This window comes from Schistocerca gregaria, chromosome 7, assembly GCF_023897955.1.
Source record: "Schistocerca gregaria isolate iqSchGreg1 chromosome 7, iqSchGreg1.2, whole genome shotgun sequence".
Lineage (NCBI taxonomy): Eukaryota > Metazoa > Arthropoda > Insecta > Orthoptera > Acrididae > Schistocerca > Schistocerca gregaria.
The window spans coordinates 537054110-537077441 of NC_064926.1; the positions used below are offsets into that span (position 1 = coordinate 537054110).

Below are 23332 nucleotides of genomic sequence, written 5' to 3' on the forward strand. Positions count from 1 at the left end.
AAACTGAATACAACAAGACATTCGGATTGAGTCAGCACTACTCGGTTCCACTCCATCAATAGTCACTGACATTTCACTAGTAGACTTCATATGAGGGTCATGTTGGTGTGGTCCATGCCAAGTGGTAGGGCTCGAGGGTGGTCCAGGAGAGAGGTTCTGCCGAAACAGAAGCACTTAGCTGGATTAAGGTAGCAGGGCTGTTGTGAATGATACCGGTGATGGGCACTGATTGTTGAACTACAATTGCAGGTGGCATTAACATGAGAGCAATGGTGAGTTGCCCACTGACAGGTAGCTAATGGGTGCTGCTGGCACAAGCCCCACAGTGACAAAGTGTGGAGTGATGACTCAGATTCAGCCCAGAGCAATTACATTGTTGAACAGTGCGGAGATTCAGAGGAGACGTGGCATGAAGATTTGGACACAGCTCGGAGCGAAGTCATTGGTGGCCAGTGTTGCGAACTTGAATGTGAGACAAAATGAAGACTCGGACATGGCTCAGGGCAAATGCCTGCACTTGGGCAAAGGGAGCTCCCACTGAGGGACCAGCAGGATTCAGTCGACAATCGTCCCACAGAAAATCCCAACGAGAACTGGTTCTTTCGGCTGGGCAGCATCTTTTATAGCCACCTGACACAAGATTACTGCCATGATATTCAGCGCAGGAGAGGAATACGTGTCTGTGACAGCAGTGCTCATTGCAGCAACATCTCCCAATGTGGCCTCAAAGCTCACAGTACACACTTTTACTATGCAACAATGGCTGCCAGGTGGAAACAAGAATCCAGATGGTTTATGTAGCAGCACCACCAGACATTGACATGGAAATCAAGAAGCTGGCACAACGTTACTATCAACCACTATGATGCCACTACTCGGATGGCACAGATTCTCAGGTATGCCCTCTGACAGGATCATACCAATGCAGGGATATAAGCCAGAGCAGCACCAATCTGACACTCTCCCCTGTGTGGGTTGATACAATCATTGGTATGCACATCATGAGTGCTATCATATTGGCCACAGTGTCATTCTGGTAGACTCTATTTGTAATAGATGGAACTCTGATATGGCCTGGACTGGACTGGACATCTTTTTGTGGATAAACTCCATTCTTTGTATAAAATCTTCTTCCGGCGTCTTTCATGAATGAATGATTTTCTTTATATTTTACCCTGGTGTATTTAGGATGTTATAAGCCATATCTGAAACCTCGCATGGACAAATGAAGCGCAGATAATGTAAAGCCTTGTGTACATATTTATTGTATAATATGGCATTGCCTATTACTTATGTACAAGTTTTTTATATTTTGATGTTGTTTTCTTTTTGCCCGATGATCATCAAACTGATACACTGGAACTGATCATAAAAATAAAGGCTTGCTTCAGAGATAAGCGATTGTGCATCACAAAATTAAGAAAAATGATTACAGCTGCTGATAACGGCCTATGAAATAATAAAATGTAATGAATTCTATAGAATTTCATATCATATCACTGATGCCCCTTCTTTCTTTCTCTCATGTGTGAATGTGTACACATATTTGTATTACAACTGAAAGAAAGAATCTTGCTAAATAATTACACCATCTTCAATTAATACGTTAGTTTATAAATCACAAATTTATAGTACATTAGGACAAGCTGATGTATCTCAAGCAGATCCATTAAAAATGTAAAGAAAGTAGGAAACTAGCTATTTGTTGTTGTTGTGGTCTTCAGTCCAAAGATGGTTTGATGCAGTTCTTCATGCTTCTCTACCTTGTGCAAGCCTCTTCTTCTCTGAGTAACTACTGCAACCTACATCTTTCTGAATATGCTTAATGTATTCATCTCTTGGTCTCTGTCGATGATTTTTACCCTTCACACTTCCCTCCAGTACTAAATTGGCTATTTAGAAAGATGTATTATGACAAATTGCTAGCGTATGTTAAATGATTCAATTTCAGATCACAGATCGGCAGATGCAACAATCGTGAGTCATTCAAAAATCAACAGAATCTGCAGAAGGCTATGGAACAGGCTCAGAAGTTGGTCTCACGCTGTCCTGTACCTGGACTCTCACGTGCAGCATCACCCATTCCATTACCTGAGACAACAGGGGAGTCAATAATGGAACTACTTAAAGATATTTCAGAAGAAGTTGGTGGGTCTCCAGCTGGCAGCCAACCTGGAAGCTGGAAACCACCACGAGCAGGTAACACCACTGTTTTGTAGCATTGCTATCAGGTATTTGCAACTATATTTATTCTTTCTCCATTTGCCAAAATGAACATTTCTAGGACAAAATGTTGCTTAATTTCTCTGATACATTACAAAAAATAGTACATTGCAAAGAATATACTTTCACTGAAGTTAATTGTAGTATGCAATTGTCAGCATACACTTTGCATTGCATTTGATTTTTAAACAGTGCCAAATTCCTAATTTTTTGTTACTTCTATTTCTTCCTCTCAACAATTTTCCATATTTATTGATACTCATTTATACTAAATGCCCTTCCATATTCTACTCCTTACTGTTAAATTTATCAGTGAGCTGCAATGTCAGTAATAACATACCATTTTCCAGCTCAGAATTATTTTTATACCTTACATTTTCTGATGTTTCTATGTGATGTATATGTGGAGAAGGAAAAAAAATCCTGAATTTCCCAGTTAAAAATGCAATTTATAACATGTGAAAATACGCTATACCACTATACACCAAGCAGAAGTACATTTTTTTCCATGTTAAGTAACAATATACTTTTTCCTCAGAGATGTAAAACGCATCAATCCTCTCATGATAACATTTTATACACCAGCATAGAACTTCCCAGCACTTTAGGAAAACGAGACGCAGCAAAAAAAGTATACAGAATACAACACAGTACATATTATGGAAAGAATAGACTGCTATTTACTGTAAAGATTACACGTTGTGTTGTCGACGGGCACAAAGAAAAGACTGTTTCTCATTGAGCTTTCAGCGAAAGCCTTCTTCAGCAAAGAACACACACACACACACACACACACACACACACACACACACACACACATTCACACAAGCAGGCACACATCACACACAACTGCTATCTCCAGCCAATGCAGTCAGAATACAGCTTTTACTTTGTATAGAAGCAGCAGTCTGGAGCGTGGCTGGCTGAAGCACTGCAACTTAGAATGCACTGAGTGATGTGCTTTGGTCAGCCAGTCATAGCTCATTTCACACTGTTATTGTTGTTGTTGTGGTCTTCAGTCCTGAGAATGGTTTGATGCAGCTCTCCATGCCACTCTATCCTGTGCAAGCTTCTTCATCTCCCAGTACCCCTGCAACATACATCTTTCTGAATCTGTTTAGTGTATTCGTCTCTTAACCCCCATCTACGATTTTTACCCTCCACGCTGCCCTCCAATACCAAACTGGTGATCCCTTGATGCCTCAAAATATGCCCTACCAACTGATCCCTTCTTCTAGTCACGTTTTGCCACAAATTTCTCTTCTCTCCAATTCTATTCAATATCTCCTCATTAGTTATGTGATCTACCCATCTAATCTTCTACATTCTTCTGTAGCACCACATTTCGAAACCTTCTATTCTATTCTCATCTAAACTATTTACCGTCCACATTTCACTTCCATACATGGCTACACTCCATAGAAATACTTTCAGAAAAGACTTCCTGACACTTAAATCTATATTTGATGTAACAAATTTATCTTCTTCAGAAACATTTTACTTGCCATTGCCAGTCTACATTTTATATCTTCTCTACTTCAACCACCATCAGTTACTTTGCCCTGCAAATAGAAAAACTCATTTACTACTTTAAGCACCTCATTTTCTAATCTAATTCTCTCAGCATCACCCAACTTTATTTGACTACATTCAATTATCCTCGTTTTGCTTTAGTTGATGTTCATCTTATATCCTTCTTTCAAGACACTGTCCATTCCGTTCAGCTTCTCTTCCAGGTCCTTTGCTGTCTCTGACACCTTACCCACATTACTATTTTTTTTATTCATTACTAAAGCTACTCCTGCATTACCCCTATTTGATTTTGTATTTATAGCTGTGTATTCACCTGACCAGAAGTCTTGTTAATTCCCACTATATCTAACTTCTGTCCATTTCCCTTTTTAAATTTGCTAATCTACCTGCCCGATTAAGAGATCTGACATTCCACACTGCGACACATAGTACGCCAATTTTCTTTCTCCTGATAACAATGCCCTCCTGAGGAGTCCCCGCCTGGAGATCCGAATGGGGGACTATTTTACTTCCGGAATATTTTACTCAAGAGGACGCCATCATCATTTAACCATACAGTAAAGCTTCATGCCCTTGGAAAAAATTACAGCTGTAGTTTCCCCTTGCTTTCAGCCGTCGCAGTACCAGCACAGCAAGGCCGTTTTGGTTAGTGTTACAAGGCCAGATCAGTCATCAAGACTGTTGCAACTGCAATTACTGAAAAGGCTGCTGCCCCTTTTCAGGAACCACACGTTTGTCTAGCCTCTCAACAGATACCCCACAAGTAACACCCCTCCAAGGTGGTTTCACCTACGGTACGGCTATCTGTATCGCTGAGGCACACAAGCCTCCCCAAGAACGGCACGGTCCATGGTTGGGGGGGGGGGGGGGGTCATTTCACATTATCGTCCCAGAATTTTGAAGGATAATTATAATATTATAATTTTTGCCATTTCTATTGCATAATTTGTAATGTCACACATAGCCTCAAAGCAGATCCTGACCAAATCATCCCACATGCAGACAAAGGTTCCATCATTGCCATTACAAATCACAATGAATATCTGGCGGAAGGCCTCTATCAATTGTATGACTTTTCCACCTAAAAGCTTTGCCAGGGAGTTCCCACCCCAAATGCCACATAACCTCCAGCATCTGCTTGAAGCCTGAAGCCCTTCCCAGAACTTCTCCCTTGAATCCATTTCCCTCCTCCCCCTTATCACACCTCACACACCCACAGTCTACTTGCTCTCCAAAATCCACAAATCCAACAACCAAACAATTCTGGACACCTGTTGCAACCGATTATTGTCCTTGCACTGTAACTATTTCAGCCCTCGTTGACCAACAACTCCAACTAGCATCCTTCACATTCCATACCCACTACCTCATTCCTCATGCATCTTACTAACTTTATTTAAAAACAAAGATTCTGTAACTTACCAAACGAAAGTGTTGATACATTGATAGAGACAATAACAAACACAAACACACACAGAAATTTCAAGCTTTGGCAACCCACGGTTGCTTCATCACGAAAGAGGGAAAGACGAAAGGATGTGGATTTTAAGGGAGAGGGTCATTCCAATCCCGGGAGTGGAAAGACTTACCTGGGGGGGGGAGGGGAGGGGGGACAGGTATAAACTCGCACACACACACACACACACACATATCCATCCGCACATATACAGACACAAGCAGACAATATGTAAAGGTAAAGAGTTTGGGCAGAGATGTCAGCCGAGGCGGAAGTACAGAGGCAAAGATGTTATTGAATGACAGGTGAGGTATGAGCAGCGCCAACTTGAAATTAGCGGAGGTTGAGGCCTGGTGGGTAATGGGAAAAGAGGATATATTGAAGGGCAAGTTCCCATCTCCGGAGTTCTGATAGGTTGGTGTCAGTGGGAAGTATCCAGATAACCCTGACGGTGTAACACTGTGCCAAGATGTGCTGGCCATGCACCAAGGCATGTTTAGCCACAGGGTGATCCTCATCAAGTTGCCGCCGCTCATACCTCACCTGTCATTCAGTAACATCTTTGCCTTTTTCTTCCGCATCGACTGACATCTCCGCCCAAACTCTTTGCCTTTATATATGTCTGCTTGTGTCTGTATATGTGTGGATGGATATGTGGGTGTGTGCGAGTGTATACCTGTCCCTTAACCCCCCCCCCCCCCCCCCCCCCCCAAGTTAAGTCTTTCCGCTCCCGCGCTCCCGGGATTGGAATGACTCCTTACCCTCTCCCTTAAAACCCACATCCTTTCGTCTTTCCCTCTCCTTCCCTCTTTCCTGATGAAGCAACCATGGGTTGCGAGAGCTTGAAATTTGTGTGTGAGTTTGTGTTTGTTATTGTCTCTATCAACGTACCAATGCTTTCATTTGGTAAGTTACAGAATCTTTGTTTTTAGATATATTTTTCCCACGTGGAATGTTTCCCTCTATTATATTCATTTCATTTCTAACTTGATTCTAATGCACAACTACTTCTCCTTTGAAGGGAAGATGTACAAACAAATCCACAGCACAGCCGTGGGCAACTGCATGGCACCCTACTATACTAAGCTGTTTATGGGTCATTTAGGGGAAATCTCCTTACCCTTCCAAAACTCCACATACGTTGTTTGCTTCTTATTCATGACACCTTCATGATAAAGACTCAGGGCCAAGACACCCAATCCTCATTCCTACACAACCTCAACACCTCCTCTCCCATCCACTTCACCTAGTCCTCCTCAACGCAGTGTGCCATCTTCCTGGAAGTTGACCTCCTCCTTCTGATGGCTTGATACACACCTCTGTCCACATTAAACCCAACAACCACTAATCGTAACTGTGTTTCAACAGCTGCCATACCTTCCACATAGAAAAATCCTTCCCATACAGCCTGGCCACCAAAGGATGGTGTATCTGAAGTGACAAGAACTCCATTGCCGCTATGGTGAGGGTCTCACAAAGACCTTTACAGACAGGCACTGTCCCCCAGACCCAGTCTGCAAACAGATTTCGCATGCTATACCCCCACAAACCCCCACCTCACCATGGAACCAGTTAGAAAGCAGTGACCCCTTTGTCACCCAATACCATCCTGGACTGGAACAACTGAACCACATCTTTCGTCAGGGCTTTGATTACCTATCGTCATGTCCTGAAATAAGGGGCATCCTACCCACAATCCTTCTCAGCCCTCCTAAAGTGTTTTTCCACTGTCCACCTAATCCCCCATCATCCTAGTCCATCCCTACACCACTCCCAATCCCCTACACCACTCCAAATCTCAAACCGTCGCCAGAAGGATCATATCCCTGTGGAAGGCCCAGGAGCTAAACCTGCCGAATTCACCCACCCAGAACTTAGCATTCTAGATAGTCCTGTCACAGTTTATCCTGCTCCATCATAGGCCCACACCACCTGTGAAAACAGACATATCACATACCAACCCTGCTGCTGCAATCATTGCATATCTACAACCAACCAGCTGTTCTCCACAATGAATGTTCACCATCAAACTGTGGCCAAGAGCAAAGTGGACTACCCTTTAGCACAATGTGTAGCTGAATGTAACATGCTTGATTTCAATGGATGCTTCACAACCTGGCCATCTGAATCCTCCTCTCAACCACCAGCATTTCTGAACTGTGCAGATGGGAGTTATACTTCCAACACATTGTCTGTACCTGAAATTATCGTGGCCTCAACCTATGCTAACCAACTGTCCCCACTCCATCTACACAACAGCTCACCCCTCCCCCACTTTCCTTCCCATCCTATCACCTTATCACAATTCATATCCCCTAACCCTCATTGTTCCTTGCTCTCTGCGAACCCACCCAACTGTATTTTTCCTTTCTCTGCTCCTCTCCTCTTCTGATTGTCATTCCTACTTCCTCCCCCCCTCCTCTCTCATCCCACAACTTACCAACATTGCATCTGGCGGCCTCATTCTGCTGCCATCTAGTCCCTGTATGCTCCTCCAGACACTGCTCTTCTCTCACCCTGCCCTGCTGTCCTTCCTATTCCCAGCCACACTCCAGATTGCTGCTTCTATATACAGTAAAAGCTGTATTGTGACTGCATTGGCTGGAGATAGCAGTTGTGTGTGATGGGTGCCTGCTTGTGTGAATGTGTGTGTGTGTGTGTGTGTGTGTGTGTGTGTGTGTGTGTGTGTGTGTCTTCTTTGCTGAAGAAGGCTTTGGCTGAAAGCTCAATGAGTAACAGTCTTTTCTTTGTGCCCATCTGCAACACAATGTGTAATCTTTACAGTAAATAGCAGTCTATTCTTTCCATAATATTGTTGATAAATGACTCTTGTTTGATTTGCCAAATTAATGCAAAAGTGTAGCCAACACCAAATTGCTGATGCTTGTTGTGCATCTCTTGGTGCTGTAAGTTAGCTCTTGATGGAAATGGACAAGATTTCATAAAATATGAAAGTGTAGACTTGTTTTTGAGAGTTACTGACAGCTGCCCGACACTGCACCAATAGTCAATTCTTTGCAGGCCTTCCTGCATTTCAATAGGGTCTTCTGGCTTTGCAATCTCATTTTGCGCTTTCGCTGCAAATAGCCTCACAGAGCGCTAAAGTTCCAGTTATGGAGTATTTCATTCTTGTGCAGTTACTCAGAATTTATACCTTTTGAAATCTTGCTTGATATATATCGTATTTTTTCAGCTTTAGATTCACTGTAAAGAACTGAAAAAGAACTGAAAATTCATCATTCTTGCAGTATCAGCAGCTGCGCCGAGTCAAATATACCAACTGATCAAAACTTGGAAAATTGGAAAAGTCAGTTACTCGCTCTTGTTTCCTCAAAGACAATGTGTTCCTCCCACCTGTTAGCTATCCTTCCTCTGCTACTGGCATACCAGTGAGCTCTTGATAGTCATACAGCTGCTTTTCTTTTCTCTGAAAGTCTCTTTAATTTTCAAGTTTCCTACAAGCAACATCCATCTTTCCCCTAGTCATGTTAAGACTCAACAGCTTTGTATTTGCCCTCTAACCATTCCTGCTTCACCATTTTTCACTTTCTTTAAATCTTACATTTTAGACATCTGTATTACCTTTTGCCTGCTTCATTTTTCTATTTTCTTCTTTCATCAATTAAATTTAATATCTCCTGTGTCCAAGGGTTTCTATTGGCTTCGTGTTTCTCCCTGTTTGACCCTCTGCCATCTTCTCTATTTCATTTCTCAAAGCTACCCATTTACTTCATATTCCTTTTCCCTGTTTCAGTCAACTTTTGTCTATTGCTTTGTATCTATGTTGCCTACAATAATGTGTTCATTACAGTCTGCATAGTAGCTTAACCTCATTCCTATTACTTATTCATTATTAGATCTGTTTCTTCAATAAACCTATTTGAATTTGTACTGATAACCCTGTACTCATGTGATCCAAAGTCCTGTTCTTACTGACCCAAACTTCACCAATTTACACTATATCTAACGGCAACATAGGCATTTCTCTTTAACACTTGAAATACCATGGCATTTTCCAAACCACATATTACAGGGGAGGGGGGTGGCTTCATGCCTACCCTACAAAAGAAATATTACTTTTGGTGTTGACTTATATTTACAACAGACTTTTTAAAGAGGCACTGAAGTGGAAGTAGGGCCCAGAACTTGAAAATATCTTTTATCACACTCTTAGAAGCATCAAAGCACTTTCAGTAAAGTGTACTACCAGTGGGGAGGGATACTAATTTTTTTTAAATATACAAATTTTGTTAATTATTGTTGATATTTACTTATAACATACTTTTTAAAAAGATGTTGTGGTGGAAGTAGGGTCCTGAACCTGGAAATACTGAATATGACATTCATTGCGAAAAGTCATATCTACTAAAGAGACTTCAATTGATGAGTAAGTTAAACTTAAAACTTTAAAACATTTCTGGAATCTGGTTGAAGACTTCATTAAACACAATAACTATTTTCATTCAAAATTTAAAAATTTAAAGTATCTGACTAGATTAGATTTTCGAAAGATGGACACAAAAAGGTCTTGAAAGATCATTTGACTGGAATGGATGTTGTTGTTGTTGCGATCTTCAGTTCGAAGACTGGTTTGATGCAGCTCTCCATGCTGCTGCAGCTCTCCATGCTGCTATGTCCTGTATGAGCCTCTTCATCTCCGAAATACTGTGGCAACCTACACCTTTCTGAATCTGCTTTATGTATTCATCTCTCTGTCTCCCTCTACGAATTTTACCCTCCACACTTCTCCCTAATACTGAACTGGTGATGGCTCAGAATGTATCCTATCAACGGATTCCTTCTTTTTGTCAAGCTGCACCACAAATTTTTTATATCTGCAATTCTGTTCAGTATCTGCTTATTAGTTATGTGATCTACCTATCTAATCTTCAACATTCTTCTGTAACACCACATTTCAAAAGTTTCTATTCTCTTCTTGTCTAAATTGTTTATTGCCCACATTTCACTTCCATACATGGCTACACTCTACATGGCTACTTTCAGAAAACACCTCCTAACACTTAAATCTACATTCAGCGTTAATAAATTTCTCTTCTACAGAAATGCATTTCTTGCCATTGCTAGGAGACATTTTATATCCTCTCTACTTCAGACATCATCAATTATTTTGTTGTCCAAATAGCAAAACTCATCTAGACCCTACTAATGTGTCTCATTTCCTACTCTAACTCCCTCAGTCTCATCTGATTTAATTTGACTACATTCCATTATCCTCATTTTGCTTTTGTCAATGTGTTCATCTTATTCCTCCTTTCAAGACAATTTCTATTCCATTCAACTGCTCTTCCAAGTCCTTTATTGTGTCTGACAAAATTACAATTTCATCAGCAAGCCTCAAAGTTTTTATTTCTTTTTCCTGAACTTTAATTCCTATTCCAATATTTTCTTTTGTTTCCTTTACTACTTGCTCAATGTACAGATTGAATAACATCTGGGATGGGCTATGAACCTGTCTTACTCCCTTCTCAACCACTGCTTACCTTTCATGTCCCTTGACTCTTATAACTGGTGTCTGGTTTCTATACAGGTAGTAAATAGCCTTTCAATCCCCGTATTTTACCCCAGCTACCTTCAGAATTTGAAAGAGAGTATTTCAGGCAACATTGTAAAAAGTTTTCTCTAAGTCTACAAATGCTATAAACGTGGGTCTGTCTATCTTTAATCTAGCTTCTGAGATAAGCTGTAGGATCAGTACTATCTCATATGTTCCTATATTTCTCCGGAATCCAAACTGATCTTCCCCAAGGTCAGCTTCTACAAGTTTTTCCATTCTTTTGTACAGAATTCATGTTAGTGTTTTGCAACCATGACTTATTAAACATATGGTTTGATAATTTCACATCTTGTCAGCAGCTACTTTCTTTGGAATTGTAATTAGTACATTCTTCTTGAAGTCGGGGGTATTTTGTCTGTCTCACACATTTTGCACACCAGGTGGAAGAGTTTCAACGTGGCTGACTCTCCGAGGCCATCAGTAGCTCTGGAATATCGTCTACTCCCAGGGCCTTGTTTTGACTTTCAAAGCTCTGTGAAATTTTTCTTGTAGTACCATATCTCCCATCTCATCTTCATCTACATCCAGTTCCCTGTCTATAACATTACTATCAAGTACATCTCCCTTGTAGAGACTCTCTATATACTCCTTCCACCTTTCAGCTTTCCCTTCTTTGCTTAGGACTGGTTTTCCATATTAGCTCTTGATATTCAGATAGCTGCTTCTCTTTTCTCCAAAGGTCTCTTCAGTTTTCCTGTAAGTGGTATCTACCCTTCCCCTTGTGAAATATGCTTCTAAATCCTTGAACTTGTCCTCTAGCCATTACTGCTTAGCCATTTTGGACTTCCTGTCAATTTGATTCTTTAAACATTTGTATCCCATTTCACTTACTATATTCTTATATTTTGTCCTTTCATTAATTAAATTCAATATCTCTTGCATTATCCAAGGATTTCTACAACTTGACCCTCTGCTGCCTTCACCATTCCATTTCTTAAAGCTACCCATTAGTCTTCTTCTGCAGTCCTTTCCCCTGTTCTAGTCAAATGTTGCTTAATGCTCCCTCTGAAACTCTCAGCAGGTTCTGCTTCTTTCAGCTTACCCAGGTCCCATCTCCTTAATTTCCTACACTTTTCCAATTTCTACAGTTTCAATCTACAACTCATAATCAATAAACTGAGGTCAGAGTCAACATCATCCCGTGGAAATGTCTTACGGTTTACAATCTGGTTCCTAAATCTAGGCCGTATCATTCATTATATAATCTATCTGAAGGCTTCCAGTGTCTCCACGTCTCTTCCATGTATACAACCTCTATATATGATTCTTTAACCAAGTGTTAGCGATGATTAAATTATGCTCTGTGCAAAACTCTATCAAGTGGTTTCCTTTTTCATTCCTTTCCCCAATTCCACACCTCTATTATTTTCATCTTCCTCAACTAAGTAAATATTGCATAGCTTTTCTATACATGGCTGTAAGAAATGCTTAAATAAAAAGCTGATTCTAGTTTAACAATATACATTAAGAGGCAAATGGACATGCAATCAAAACTGGAAAACTGATTCACATAAACACAGTGAACCAGAAACTCTGAGAAACATTAAAGTAACTTTTTAACAGGAATCCTGTCAGTACATAAATCTTAAAACCTTCATGTGCCTCTCGCTGTACAGTGTAGAAACTCTCATGAAGAAAAATTACTGTCTTCTTGTCAGAATATAATATGCAGTCAAGTAAAATATTGCACACTGACACAGGTACGTCACAAGCTTAGCATGCTGGTCGGTCTTTCTGCCAGAAGAGGTGCCAACATGTCAGAGGACAGTGCCCTCTTTTCTATTTTATTTTATTTATTTATTTATTTTTATTTACATGTCAAGTTCTGTAGGACCAAATTGAGGAGCAAATATCTAAGATCATGGTATGTGTCAACACATGAAATTACAACATAAAAATAATAACAGATAAAAATAAAATGCTTATGAACCCAAAACCAGTCAAGCCACAAGTTCCAGTGAACTCAATCAACAATACAGCAAGAATCAGCTTAGTTTTTCAGGAACTCCTCGACAGAATAGAAGGAGAGACCCATGATGAAACATGTAGGTTACTGCTAAAATTTTTAATTTGAATGGTAGCTTACTAAAAATGGATGCAGCAATATACTGTACACCTTTCTGCACAAGAGTTAAAGAAGTCCGATCCAAACACAGGTTTGGTTTCTCACAAATATTAACTGAGTGACAGCTGCTTATTCTTGGGAATAAGTTAATATTGTTAACAAGAAATGACAGTAAGGAATATATATATTGCACGGCCAATGTCTAAATACCCAGACTCGTGAACAGGTGTCGACAATTGGTTTCTCACAAATATTAACTGAGTGACAGCTGCTTATTCTTGGGAATAAGTTAATATTGTTAACAAGAAATGACAGTAAGGAATATATATATTGCACGGCCAATGTCTAAATACCCAGACTCGTGAACAGGTGTCGACAAGTGGTTTGTGAACTTACACCACTTACTACCCGAACCGCCCATTTCTGAGCCAAAAATATCCTTTTAGAATGGGAAGAGTTACCCCAAAATATAATACCATATTACATAGGCGAATGAAAATAAGCAAAGTAGACTAATTTTATGTCGAATGATCGCTCACTTCAGACACCGTTTGAATAGTAAAAATGCCAGCATTAAGTCTTTGAACAAAATCCTGAACGTGGGCTTTCCCCATGACAGTTTACTATCTATCTGAACACCTAAAAATTTGAACTGTTCAATTTCAGTAATCATATGCCCATTCTGTGAAATTAAAACGTCAGGCTTTGTTGAATTGTGTGTTAGAAATTGTAAAAAATGAGTCTTGCTGTGATTTGGTGTTAGTTTATTTTCTACAAGCCATCAACTTAGGTCATGAACTACACTATTTGAAACAAAGGCAATGTTGCAAACAACATCCTTTACAGAAATATTTTAGAGTTACCCGTAATACTAGAGGGCATATCATTTATATAAATAAGGAACAGACGTGGCCCCAACATTGATCCCTGGGGCACCCGCCACTTGACCATACCTCACTCAGACCCCACATCACAGATATTTTCAACACTGTGAATAATGACCTTTTGCTATCTGTTGCTAAAGTAAGACATGAACCAATTGTGAGCTACTCCTCATATTCCACAATGGTCCAACTTCTGGAGCAATATTTTGTGATCAACATAATCAAATGCCTTGGTTAAATCAAAAAATATACTTAGTGTTTTAAACCTTTTGTTTAACCCATCCAGTACCTCACAGAGAAAAGGGAATATAGCATTTTCAATTGATAAGCGACTTCTAAAGCCAAACTGTACATCTGATAGCAAATCATGTGATATAAAATGATCAATTATCCTTACATACACAGCCTTTTCAATAACCTTAGTAAGCACTGATGGCATAGAAATATGTCTAATATTGTCTACATTATCCCTTTCTCCATTTTTATAAAGTGGCTTTACTACTGAGTACTGCAATCGTTCAGGAAGCTGACCATTCCTAAAGAACAAATTACAATTTTGGCTAAATAGAGGACTAACCTGTGCACTTTTATATTCTGCTAGGCACTCCATCGTATCCATGAGAGTCCTTAGACTTCAGTGATTTAATTATTGACTCAATCTCCCCCTTGTCTATATCCCAGAGGAGTACTTCAGACATCAATCTCGGATAGGCATTTGCCAAGAAAGTTGTATTATTCCCTGTAGAAACTAAGTTTTTATTTAACTCACCAGCAATGCTCAGAAAATGATTGTTAAATACTGTGCATATATCTGATTTATCAGTAACAGAAATATTTTTACTACAAACTGACTTTATATTGTCGACCTTGTGCTCCTGACTAGACGTTTCCTTCACAACTGACCATATGGTTTTAATTTGATCCTGTGAATTAGCTATTCTATTTCTTTGCATTCCTAATAACATTTTTAAGCACCTTACAATACTGTTTGTAATGGGTTACTGTAGCTTGATTGTGACTACTTCTAACATTTTGATATAATTCCTGCCTACATTATGTCCTTATCCAACTAGTCAGCCATCCTGGTTGCCTATTACTGTTAATACCCCATTTAGAAAATTCTAATGGAAAGCAACTCTCAAAGAGCACAAGAAATGTTTTAAGGAAAGTATTATATTTATCATCTATGTTATTGACACTATAAAAATCCTGCCATTCTTGTTCCTTGACAAAGTTTACTCTCTATTGGCGTTGGAGTAACTTTCCTACATAGTTTGTAATTACATGTGATATTTGGTTGAGTACAAAAGCCTTTTAGTGTAAAAATTTGTGCATCATGGTCTGAAAGGCCATTCGCACTAACAGAATGCCCATCTAGTAATGAAGAATGAATAAAAATATTGTCTGTGGCTGTGCTACTGTCCCCCTGCACCCTAGTTGGAAAAAACACAGTCTGCAACAGATCATATGAATTTAGGAGATCTACCAACATCCTTTTTCCTGCACCATCATATACAAAATTTATATTGAAGTCACTACATATAACTAATTTCTGGTACTTCCTACAAAGTGAATCAAGAAATCTCTCAAGCTTGAGCAGAAATTCTCTGAAGTCAGAGTTAGGGGACCTATAAAGAACAACAATTAGAAGTTTAGTTTCACCATATTCAACTGCACCTGCACAACATTCAAATATCTGTTCAGTGCAGTGCCGTGATATATCTATGGGCTCAAATGGAATACTGTTTTTCACATCCATAGCCACGCCCCCACCCCACAAGGAACTCCTTGAAAAAGAGCCAGCTAATCTGTATCCTGGTAAAGGAGGTCTCTGAATTGTAAAATTATTTAAGTGGTGCTCTGATATATTAATAATTTCAAAGTCAACATCTATAAGCAGTTCACTAACTTTATCTCCAATAACTCTTGTATTTTGATGAAATATGTCAATTCCTTCTGTGCTTGGAAACATGATGTCCTCTGAAGGTGAGCCCTTAGTAGGAGGGACTTCCTTTAAGCAGGTATACCTATCAGCTGACTTCAATCTAAAAAAAGGTGCAGCTCTAACACCAACTACTACAGGAATTTTTCCATGTGTGATCCCACCACCACCCACTACACTGTAACCTATAAGCTTTGCCAGCCACCTTTTCCTACACTTATTGAGGTGCAGGTTATGCCTAGTGAAACTCAATCTACTGATAGACCCAACTGGCACCACTGAAATATGTCTAATATTGTATACATTATCCCTTTCTCCCCTCTGCCATCTGCATCCTCTCCAGCCCCATATTAACACGCCTAACAGCTGCATTAAAATGAGGCCGATCTTGACACTGAAACAGTTGCACGAAATGCACATTTGTGCCACCAGTTTGAGTAGCTATCTTTACCAGGTCACCACCTACATCATATTCCCCATCCCTATCAAGACTGTTCCCTGCTCCACCCACTATCACTACCTGATCCTCCTTTGTAAAATTCCTACATAACTCCCCTATGCTGTCAGTCACCTGAGCCAACCCTGCACTAGGCTTCACAATGCAGTTATACTAACCACTCCCCAGTTATATTAACCCCACTTCTTTAAATCTGTGTGAGTCAAACAATGTTCACAATAGCAAAACTGTGGCTTCAGCAGCCTTGTAGTTTCAGTCTCACATTCTACCACAGATATATCACTCTGCATCTCAACAACACAGGTAACAATGCAACAAGGTCCTAATGCAATTTCAGGGTATAATGGTGCCATCCTATGTTACTATGGAAACCTAGTAGTTTCTGCAACATTACTGTGAACCACCATGGCACCACTACTCAGATTGCACTTGTTGTCAGGAGCACCCCCTGACAGGACCACAACAGAATCCGGCATATGAGTCAGCCCAGGGCTGATCCGAGTCAGTTCTGATGCAATCTGCGGAGTGTGAGTCGAGTGTGCTATCGATTAAGCTTAGGTCTAATTTGTAGACCCATTTTTGTACACGTGTAAATCTGACGAAGCAGCACAGACTGGGCTTTGTTTTGGAATATGGATTTGAATTTCCTTGCACTCTTCTTGAGTAAATTGCCTTTAGAAAAGTGGCAACAACTTTGTATCAGTGACATGTACAAATCAAATAATAATTTCTGTGATAAGGGCGAGAGTGTTGGTTTTTCAATCATGGAGAAACTACGATTATAGTCCAATTAAAATTACTTGATGGTTGACATCTGTCACTTGATGCTACAGTGATGTCCAGTGCTGGCTACTGCTTGGTTATAAGTGACAAACATGGTGGATCACTTCACAGATGCTGTTAATGTGTAATGTGGAGCAATGTTGGAAGCAGGCATCGTGAGATATGATGGAAATGTGAGATGCTCTATCCACAGCTGATTTTAAGTCATCAATGACTGAACTGCAGCAGAGACACGTTTTCTAGCCCTGAATTTAAACTCACGTCCTAACCTATCCACAACCTCATGAATGCAACATATCTGAGAAAACAGCAATCAACGATCTGCCTCAGAACTAAAATCATGATTGCTTTGTTCAAAGTATTTAAGGCTAACCTCTATGAACAAACTCAAGACAGAAAAATTTGAGTTTCAGCAAGCGCAGCAAAATGGGGTAGTTGCAGGAGGAATGTTGTTGCAGTTCCTATACAAATATGCCCCAATCTAAGGAAGTGTATCAAGTGACTGATAAATCTGCAGACACGTGACTGATAAATCTACAGAAGTGCGGACCTCCCAAATGCATCCCAGAAAATGTGCTTAGATGCATTCATACGCAAGCAGCCAGTGTTGTTACTCCTGGACACTAATTCTTCTGTGTTGTTGCTAAACCGATCTATTTACTTACATTGAGAGTCACCACCTTTGCAAGCAACCGAGACAAATATGTGGGCCTGTGGACACTATAACGTGCCTTTGCTAGGAAGGTTTTCAGTTCAATTCACAACCATGTCACTCCTACAGCAAGTTTTCTGCTGGTAGCTTAGTCCAAAATGGACTATTTTTTTGGAGAACATTATTTTACACTTTTGGATTTACTATTCATGAAAGAACAAAAACACTCAAATGCATCCTGTACAACTGTTCTTTCATGCAACCATCCTTGACACATTTGAGGCTCAACCCTTTGGCTAACAGCACTGTATCAACAAAGGTCTATTTCACTGCAATCACATACAAAGGAAATGATGTATAAAAGGTGGCAACACAAGTAGCTGCATGCTTGACAAGCATGAATGCACTAATGTACTTTTCCAAGCATTCCTGCACTTGTGTAGGATAAATTTGCATTACAGGGACAAGCTAACTGAAGGCCGTAGCCCAGCAGAGTGGCTTCATAGCCACCCATCGACATTTTGTAACAGTTGCCAATGCATTTCATTGGTGAGGCCTCTCCCTTCTGGGTGGGCACTCTGGTGTGGGCCCATGAACTCAGACACTACCCGACCTGGACCTGTGTAATAATCTCCCCCTACCGAAGGTCTGTGGTGTCAAATCAAATCGCTCTGAGCACTATGGGACTTAACAGCTGTGGTCATCAGTCCCCTAGAACTTAGGACTACTTAAACCTAACTAACCTAAGGACATCACGCACATCCATGCCCGAGGCAGGATTCGAATCTGCAACCATAGCAGTCACGCGGTTCCAGACTGCACGCCTAGAACCGCTAGACCACCGTGGCCGGCGGTCTGTGATGTAACCTGTGGCTTCCTCATATGGACTTCTGTGATGCCACATGAAATCAACTTCGATTACACACTCCTGATCAGCAGTAAACTGTTTCTCCACACCCGGTGGACTCTCCAATCCTGTAGTGACTCAAACAAATTCCATTGAGCCTCATTCTGAGACTGTCTTTCATAGTGATGCCCATGGGTATCAGTCCACTGCCTTTCCCAATGATGGCTCTTTGGGACCAAACACCACCAACGTTCTTCTCCCCCAGCAGTGACTCCTGAGGGGGGAGGGGAGGGGGTAGTAGTGGCATAAGATTACTATGGGAACTGAATAGTTGGCACAATATTACTGTTGTCTGCCAGATGCCCCTTCTACTCAGATGCTAATGATGTGACAATGCTCGAATACAGCACGTAAGTTGGCCTAAGGCCTGTTTGACATGGAAAACCCTCCAGAGATTGCTTTCCGACACAGAGGAAAGTTCGTGGGTGAAAGAAGAGCAAAAATAAAGGCTCAGTTGTCAACACTCAATAATTTCTGAGGAAATGATGAAGTTTCAACACTAATTTAACAGTCTATTAGACAACGTCAGAGTAAATTGCTTGGAAACACAGTGGATAAGAGCACAGGTTTGTGTTTTACACCCCAGGTTCAAATTTGTTGTTGCAGATGTATGTAACATCAATACTTTTTGTGAAATCATAAAATGCAATGGAATTATTGACAAAACTAAATTTTTCAAAACTAACTAAAAACAGACTTTAAGATCAGAAAATGTCTATCATCTTGTATCACTGAACAGTAACTGAGAAGCATATGAATTCCAATATTTCAAGTTTTGCCCACATTTCTGTTTTACACTTCAAGAGAACCAGAGCCTTCAACCCTCATGATGACATCTATTATAAAACATTCAAAGCATACAAATCTGGAGCACCAGAAACAACAAGTGAAATCACATATGACACAGTTATTTTTATTATTGTGAATATCATTACAAAACGCAACCTCATTAACAGTGATAAACACTTAACAACCTGGATTAAATTTCATGGTAAACCAATATGCATTACTTGTTATTCCCCTCTGCAATATGAGTGATGAGAACATGTCACTTCTGTCATCGGCAAATGTAATTCTTCACCTGTCAGTAAACTCATACATCTCAGCATTGTCAAGAGTGGCATACATTTTAGAAAAATTACTTTTAATGAACATGTCAGTATTCTGATTTCATTGACAAACAACACATTGTTTAAGGAAATGGAAATAACAGAATTTTTATGTTCTTCATTTCCAATTACTGTTATTAATACAAAGTTGTGTAAGATTTTTTATGAGAAAATCTTTTTTCTTGTGTCGATAATTCCTTTGTATTTCATGATGTCACAGAAAATATGGATGTCAAGTGCACCCACTACAAAAAATAAACAAAAACCATAAAACTGGATTTAAAAATGAGTCACAAAAATTAGAACCTGCACTCAACTACCACACTACCAACACATTTACATCCATCATCCACAAGGAGACAGATGAAGTGGCGTCAAAATTTTAGCCATTATTTTCTGAGAAATTAGTGAGTATTGGCACTTAAGCCAAAAAAGGAGCCTTCATTTTATCCCTTCTTTCACCCTGCGAAGTTTCGTCTGTGTCAGAGAGCGATTTATGTAATGATAAGATCTGTAGCGTGCATGGTAAGTGTGCTACTGGTTCAGCTTAGTGGCTAATGCTGTGGGCTCTGGACTGAACTTTGCTTTAGAATATGAGCTTAAGGCAGCTTGCACTGTTTCCCAGAAGCATCCTGGATTTAGCTCTTGTTGTAAATAAATGAGGGTGAATCACTACTATCTCATATGTAGCTCACCTTTACAAAACATGGAGTATAATCTGTCAAGCCATTGTAGTTGCCTGGGTGTTGGTGACCTCTGTGGCCAACCTATATCAGTTAGAGATTTGTATTTCTGTAATTCCATGCCATGCCCACGAAACACCTAAGGTCGTATACAATCTACTCAGGCAGAGCTACACTTTTCTAGGTATGCCATATACAACTGAAATGCAGTCAAGTCCTACAGATATTGCCTGCTGCTAGCCATTATGCCTGAACACTAAGCAGCCTTCCATCCCACCGGTGCCCATCACCCTAGTCATTTGAAAGTCCCCCCCCCACCACCACCTTCCACCCCAATCCATCCATCCCAATCATCCAGATGGTTAAGCCAAGATTCCCATTCCCAGGGACATCCAATGTTCTACTACCACACAACACACAGGTCACTGAAGCATGGCCAAAGCTTATGGTTATAGAAGTCTGGCTGTACTCACCAGCCCCAGCTCAGGAACACCAGGTTCATCACACACATACCCAGCTAATGTTCACCAGATGCCATAGACACCAAAAAAGACAGAGCTCCCTGAGGTGTTTGTCATTTGGAACAATGCAGGACATATCAAACAGTGAGAGAGATAAGTGTAAAGAAATGTTTCCGTTCAATCAACGTGCTTGAGCTATCTTAGTTTGTTATCCAACTGGATGCTTAGTAATTTCACATTCAGTTTCATGTAGTGATTGCCACTGATCTCTATTTCTGGTTTCTGGTTGGAATTGTGTACGTTTTTGTAAGATTAAGGTGTTTGCTGTGAAGCAGTTGTAAGTCTGTTCCTCTATTCTACAAGCTGTTGCATATGGAAGTGTTTGAACCTTTTATGAATATACTTGTGTCATCTACAAACATAACTGTTTTTCAGGAGTCCTCCAGTAGCCCTGTTGATACATATTTGATCAATTTAAATGAATAACATGCAAGCTTTTCTGCTAAATGTTCTTATTGAAGTGTAATTTCTCCGTCCCTGTTAAATATTCAGTTTTTACTTCAGGCAACAACAAGAAGAACAATGGAAGCAGCGGAGGTACTGGAAACTTCCTACAAGTAACCAATCAGCAGTCACAAACATCTCGTAATGTCACTCCTGTGTCAACACTGGTAAAGACATTGCAACAGCAGCAGCAGCAGCAACCCCAACAACCACTTCAAAAAGAACAGCAACAACAACAAGCAGCAAAGCAACCAAAATCTAGTGCAAGCACTGATGAAAACACCAAGCATGTATCAACACATTCTGATCCAAAGAAAGAGAACTCATGTGAAGCAGCAAATGCTCAAAACAGACAACAAACATCTAATCATCAACAACAACTTCAACTTCAACAGCAGCAAATGCAACAGAAGCAACAGCAGCAGCAAATGCAACAGAAGCAGCAGCAGCAAATGCAACAGCAACAACACCAGCAACAGCAGCAGAAACAGTGCCAGCAGGTAATAAGAAACAGCAGTAACTAAATCTAAATAATTTAATTAATATTGTGTCAGCAAACATTCTCTCTCCTTCATCAATTTAAATTCTCAAGCTGTTTGAGAAAAGATAACTACTCACAATATATGAGAGGTATTAAATAAAAGACAGGCACAGGAACAACACTATAAACAGCATTGTTCACTTTTCACATATGGCTTCATATTCAGAAAACACAAATATGGCACAGAGATTCACAGACATGGCCACAGTCTAACAGAATTGTAGAGTGCAATACATGGTGTACATTAAGTCCGGGAACACTTTCAATTATTTATAGCACAAGAACTAAACATTGTACAGACATCATACATATTGCCTGTCTGTAATTCAATGCCTCCTCTATGTGGTGAGTAGCAATCTATTCTTTTCATGAAAAATACACCACCATGATGCAAACACACTGACAGCATGCACAGTAAATTTATGATACAGGGATGTAAGAAGGTATAGTTTAGGAGCAATACAATGAAGACAGTACACCACAAACAAAATTTTGGCAGCTTTTAAGAGTTCAAATAAGATTGTCTTAAACCACAACACTGAACCAAAGAATTATTTGTGTCTTTATAGTATTTCCTACCAGGATCTTTGAATCAAATTTTCCGTTCCTTTGGTACCAAGTTCAGAAGAACCTTGATGGCAAGATCCAAATAAGCCAATATACCAACTGACCACATGCCACATATGTGGTACATGCAAGTCAAGCAAGCTACAGAAGAATGGTTTTCCGGCACACCACAAAGAAGTTGTTTAGAGTTCAGTATACCAAGTAATCTTCTTACTGGAATATAATGCTTGCTAGTACTAAGCTGTGGATGCTGTCTCATAATCCGAAACTCAAAGCAGTACTAAACCACACTGCTCCAAAGTGAGGAAAGAAGATTACCACTCTTAGGTCTGTGGACTCAACTTAATCAGGCAGTTCTGTTCATGAAAGACAACAAATGCAGAACCATACCTCATTGGGGAAGTTTTCATAATTTTACCCAGAAGAGAGTAATGCTGAATACTCCTATATAGAGAATGGAAACCATTTTCAATACAGTCCTGAAATTGATTACCTGGTGACTGTGTTTAGAAAAATAGCTACCTTTCAGAAAAGACCACTCCACAAGTATATACCGATTACCTGGTGACTGTGGTTAGAAAAATAGCTAACCTCCAAAAATTAGGATTTAAGACCAATCCGTAAGTATATACTGAACATCATTGAGTACAATCAGCAGGCTCTTGGGCTGGTAGGACACTGACTTGGAGAATGAAAGAGATGCTGATCCATGTTGATGATCTCTGTTGCTCCATCATGGACTGCAGACATAAGCTGGTTAAGTAATTGTCAATATTAATGAAATTCTCCAACAGCTGTGTAACTAAGATGTTATTTTATTTTGATGACAACCAGGTTTGGCATTCCACTATGTCATCTTATGGCCCCATGTGATATATCTCAAAATAAATGAAATGCCATACAGTGCCACTTATCCCTGGGCTTCGCAAATTCACAAGTGCTTCACTTGAAGACTTGACAGCAACCCTATCAACTCCTCTAATGAGGCAC

At 40.0% G+C, this 23332-nt stretch overlaps 1 protein-coding gene across 1 annotated transcript in view; it reads left to right on the forward strand.

Moving 5' to 3' along the window:
• Positions 1-23332, forward strand: part of LOC126282065 (transient-receptor-potential-like protein) — a 190140-nt gene that overhangs the window by 142321 nt on the left and 24487 nt on the right. Inside the window, exons 17-18 of the mRNA XM_049981509.1 lie at positions 1952-2199; positions 21295-21734. Coding sequence (XP_049837466.1) covers positions 1952-2199; positions 21295-21734 — 688 coding nt within the window. The remainder of the gene's footprint in view (positions 1-1951; positions 2200-21294; positions 21735-23332) is intronic.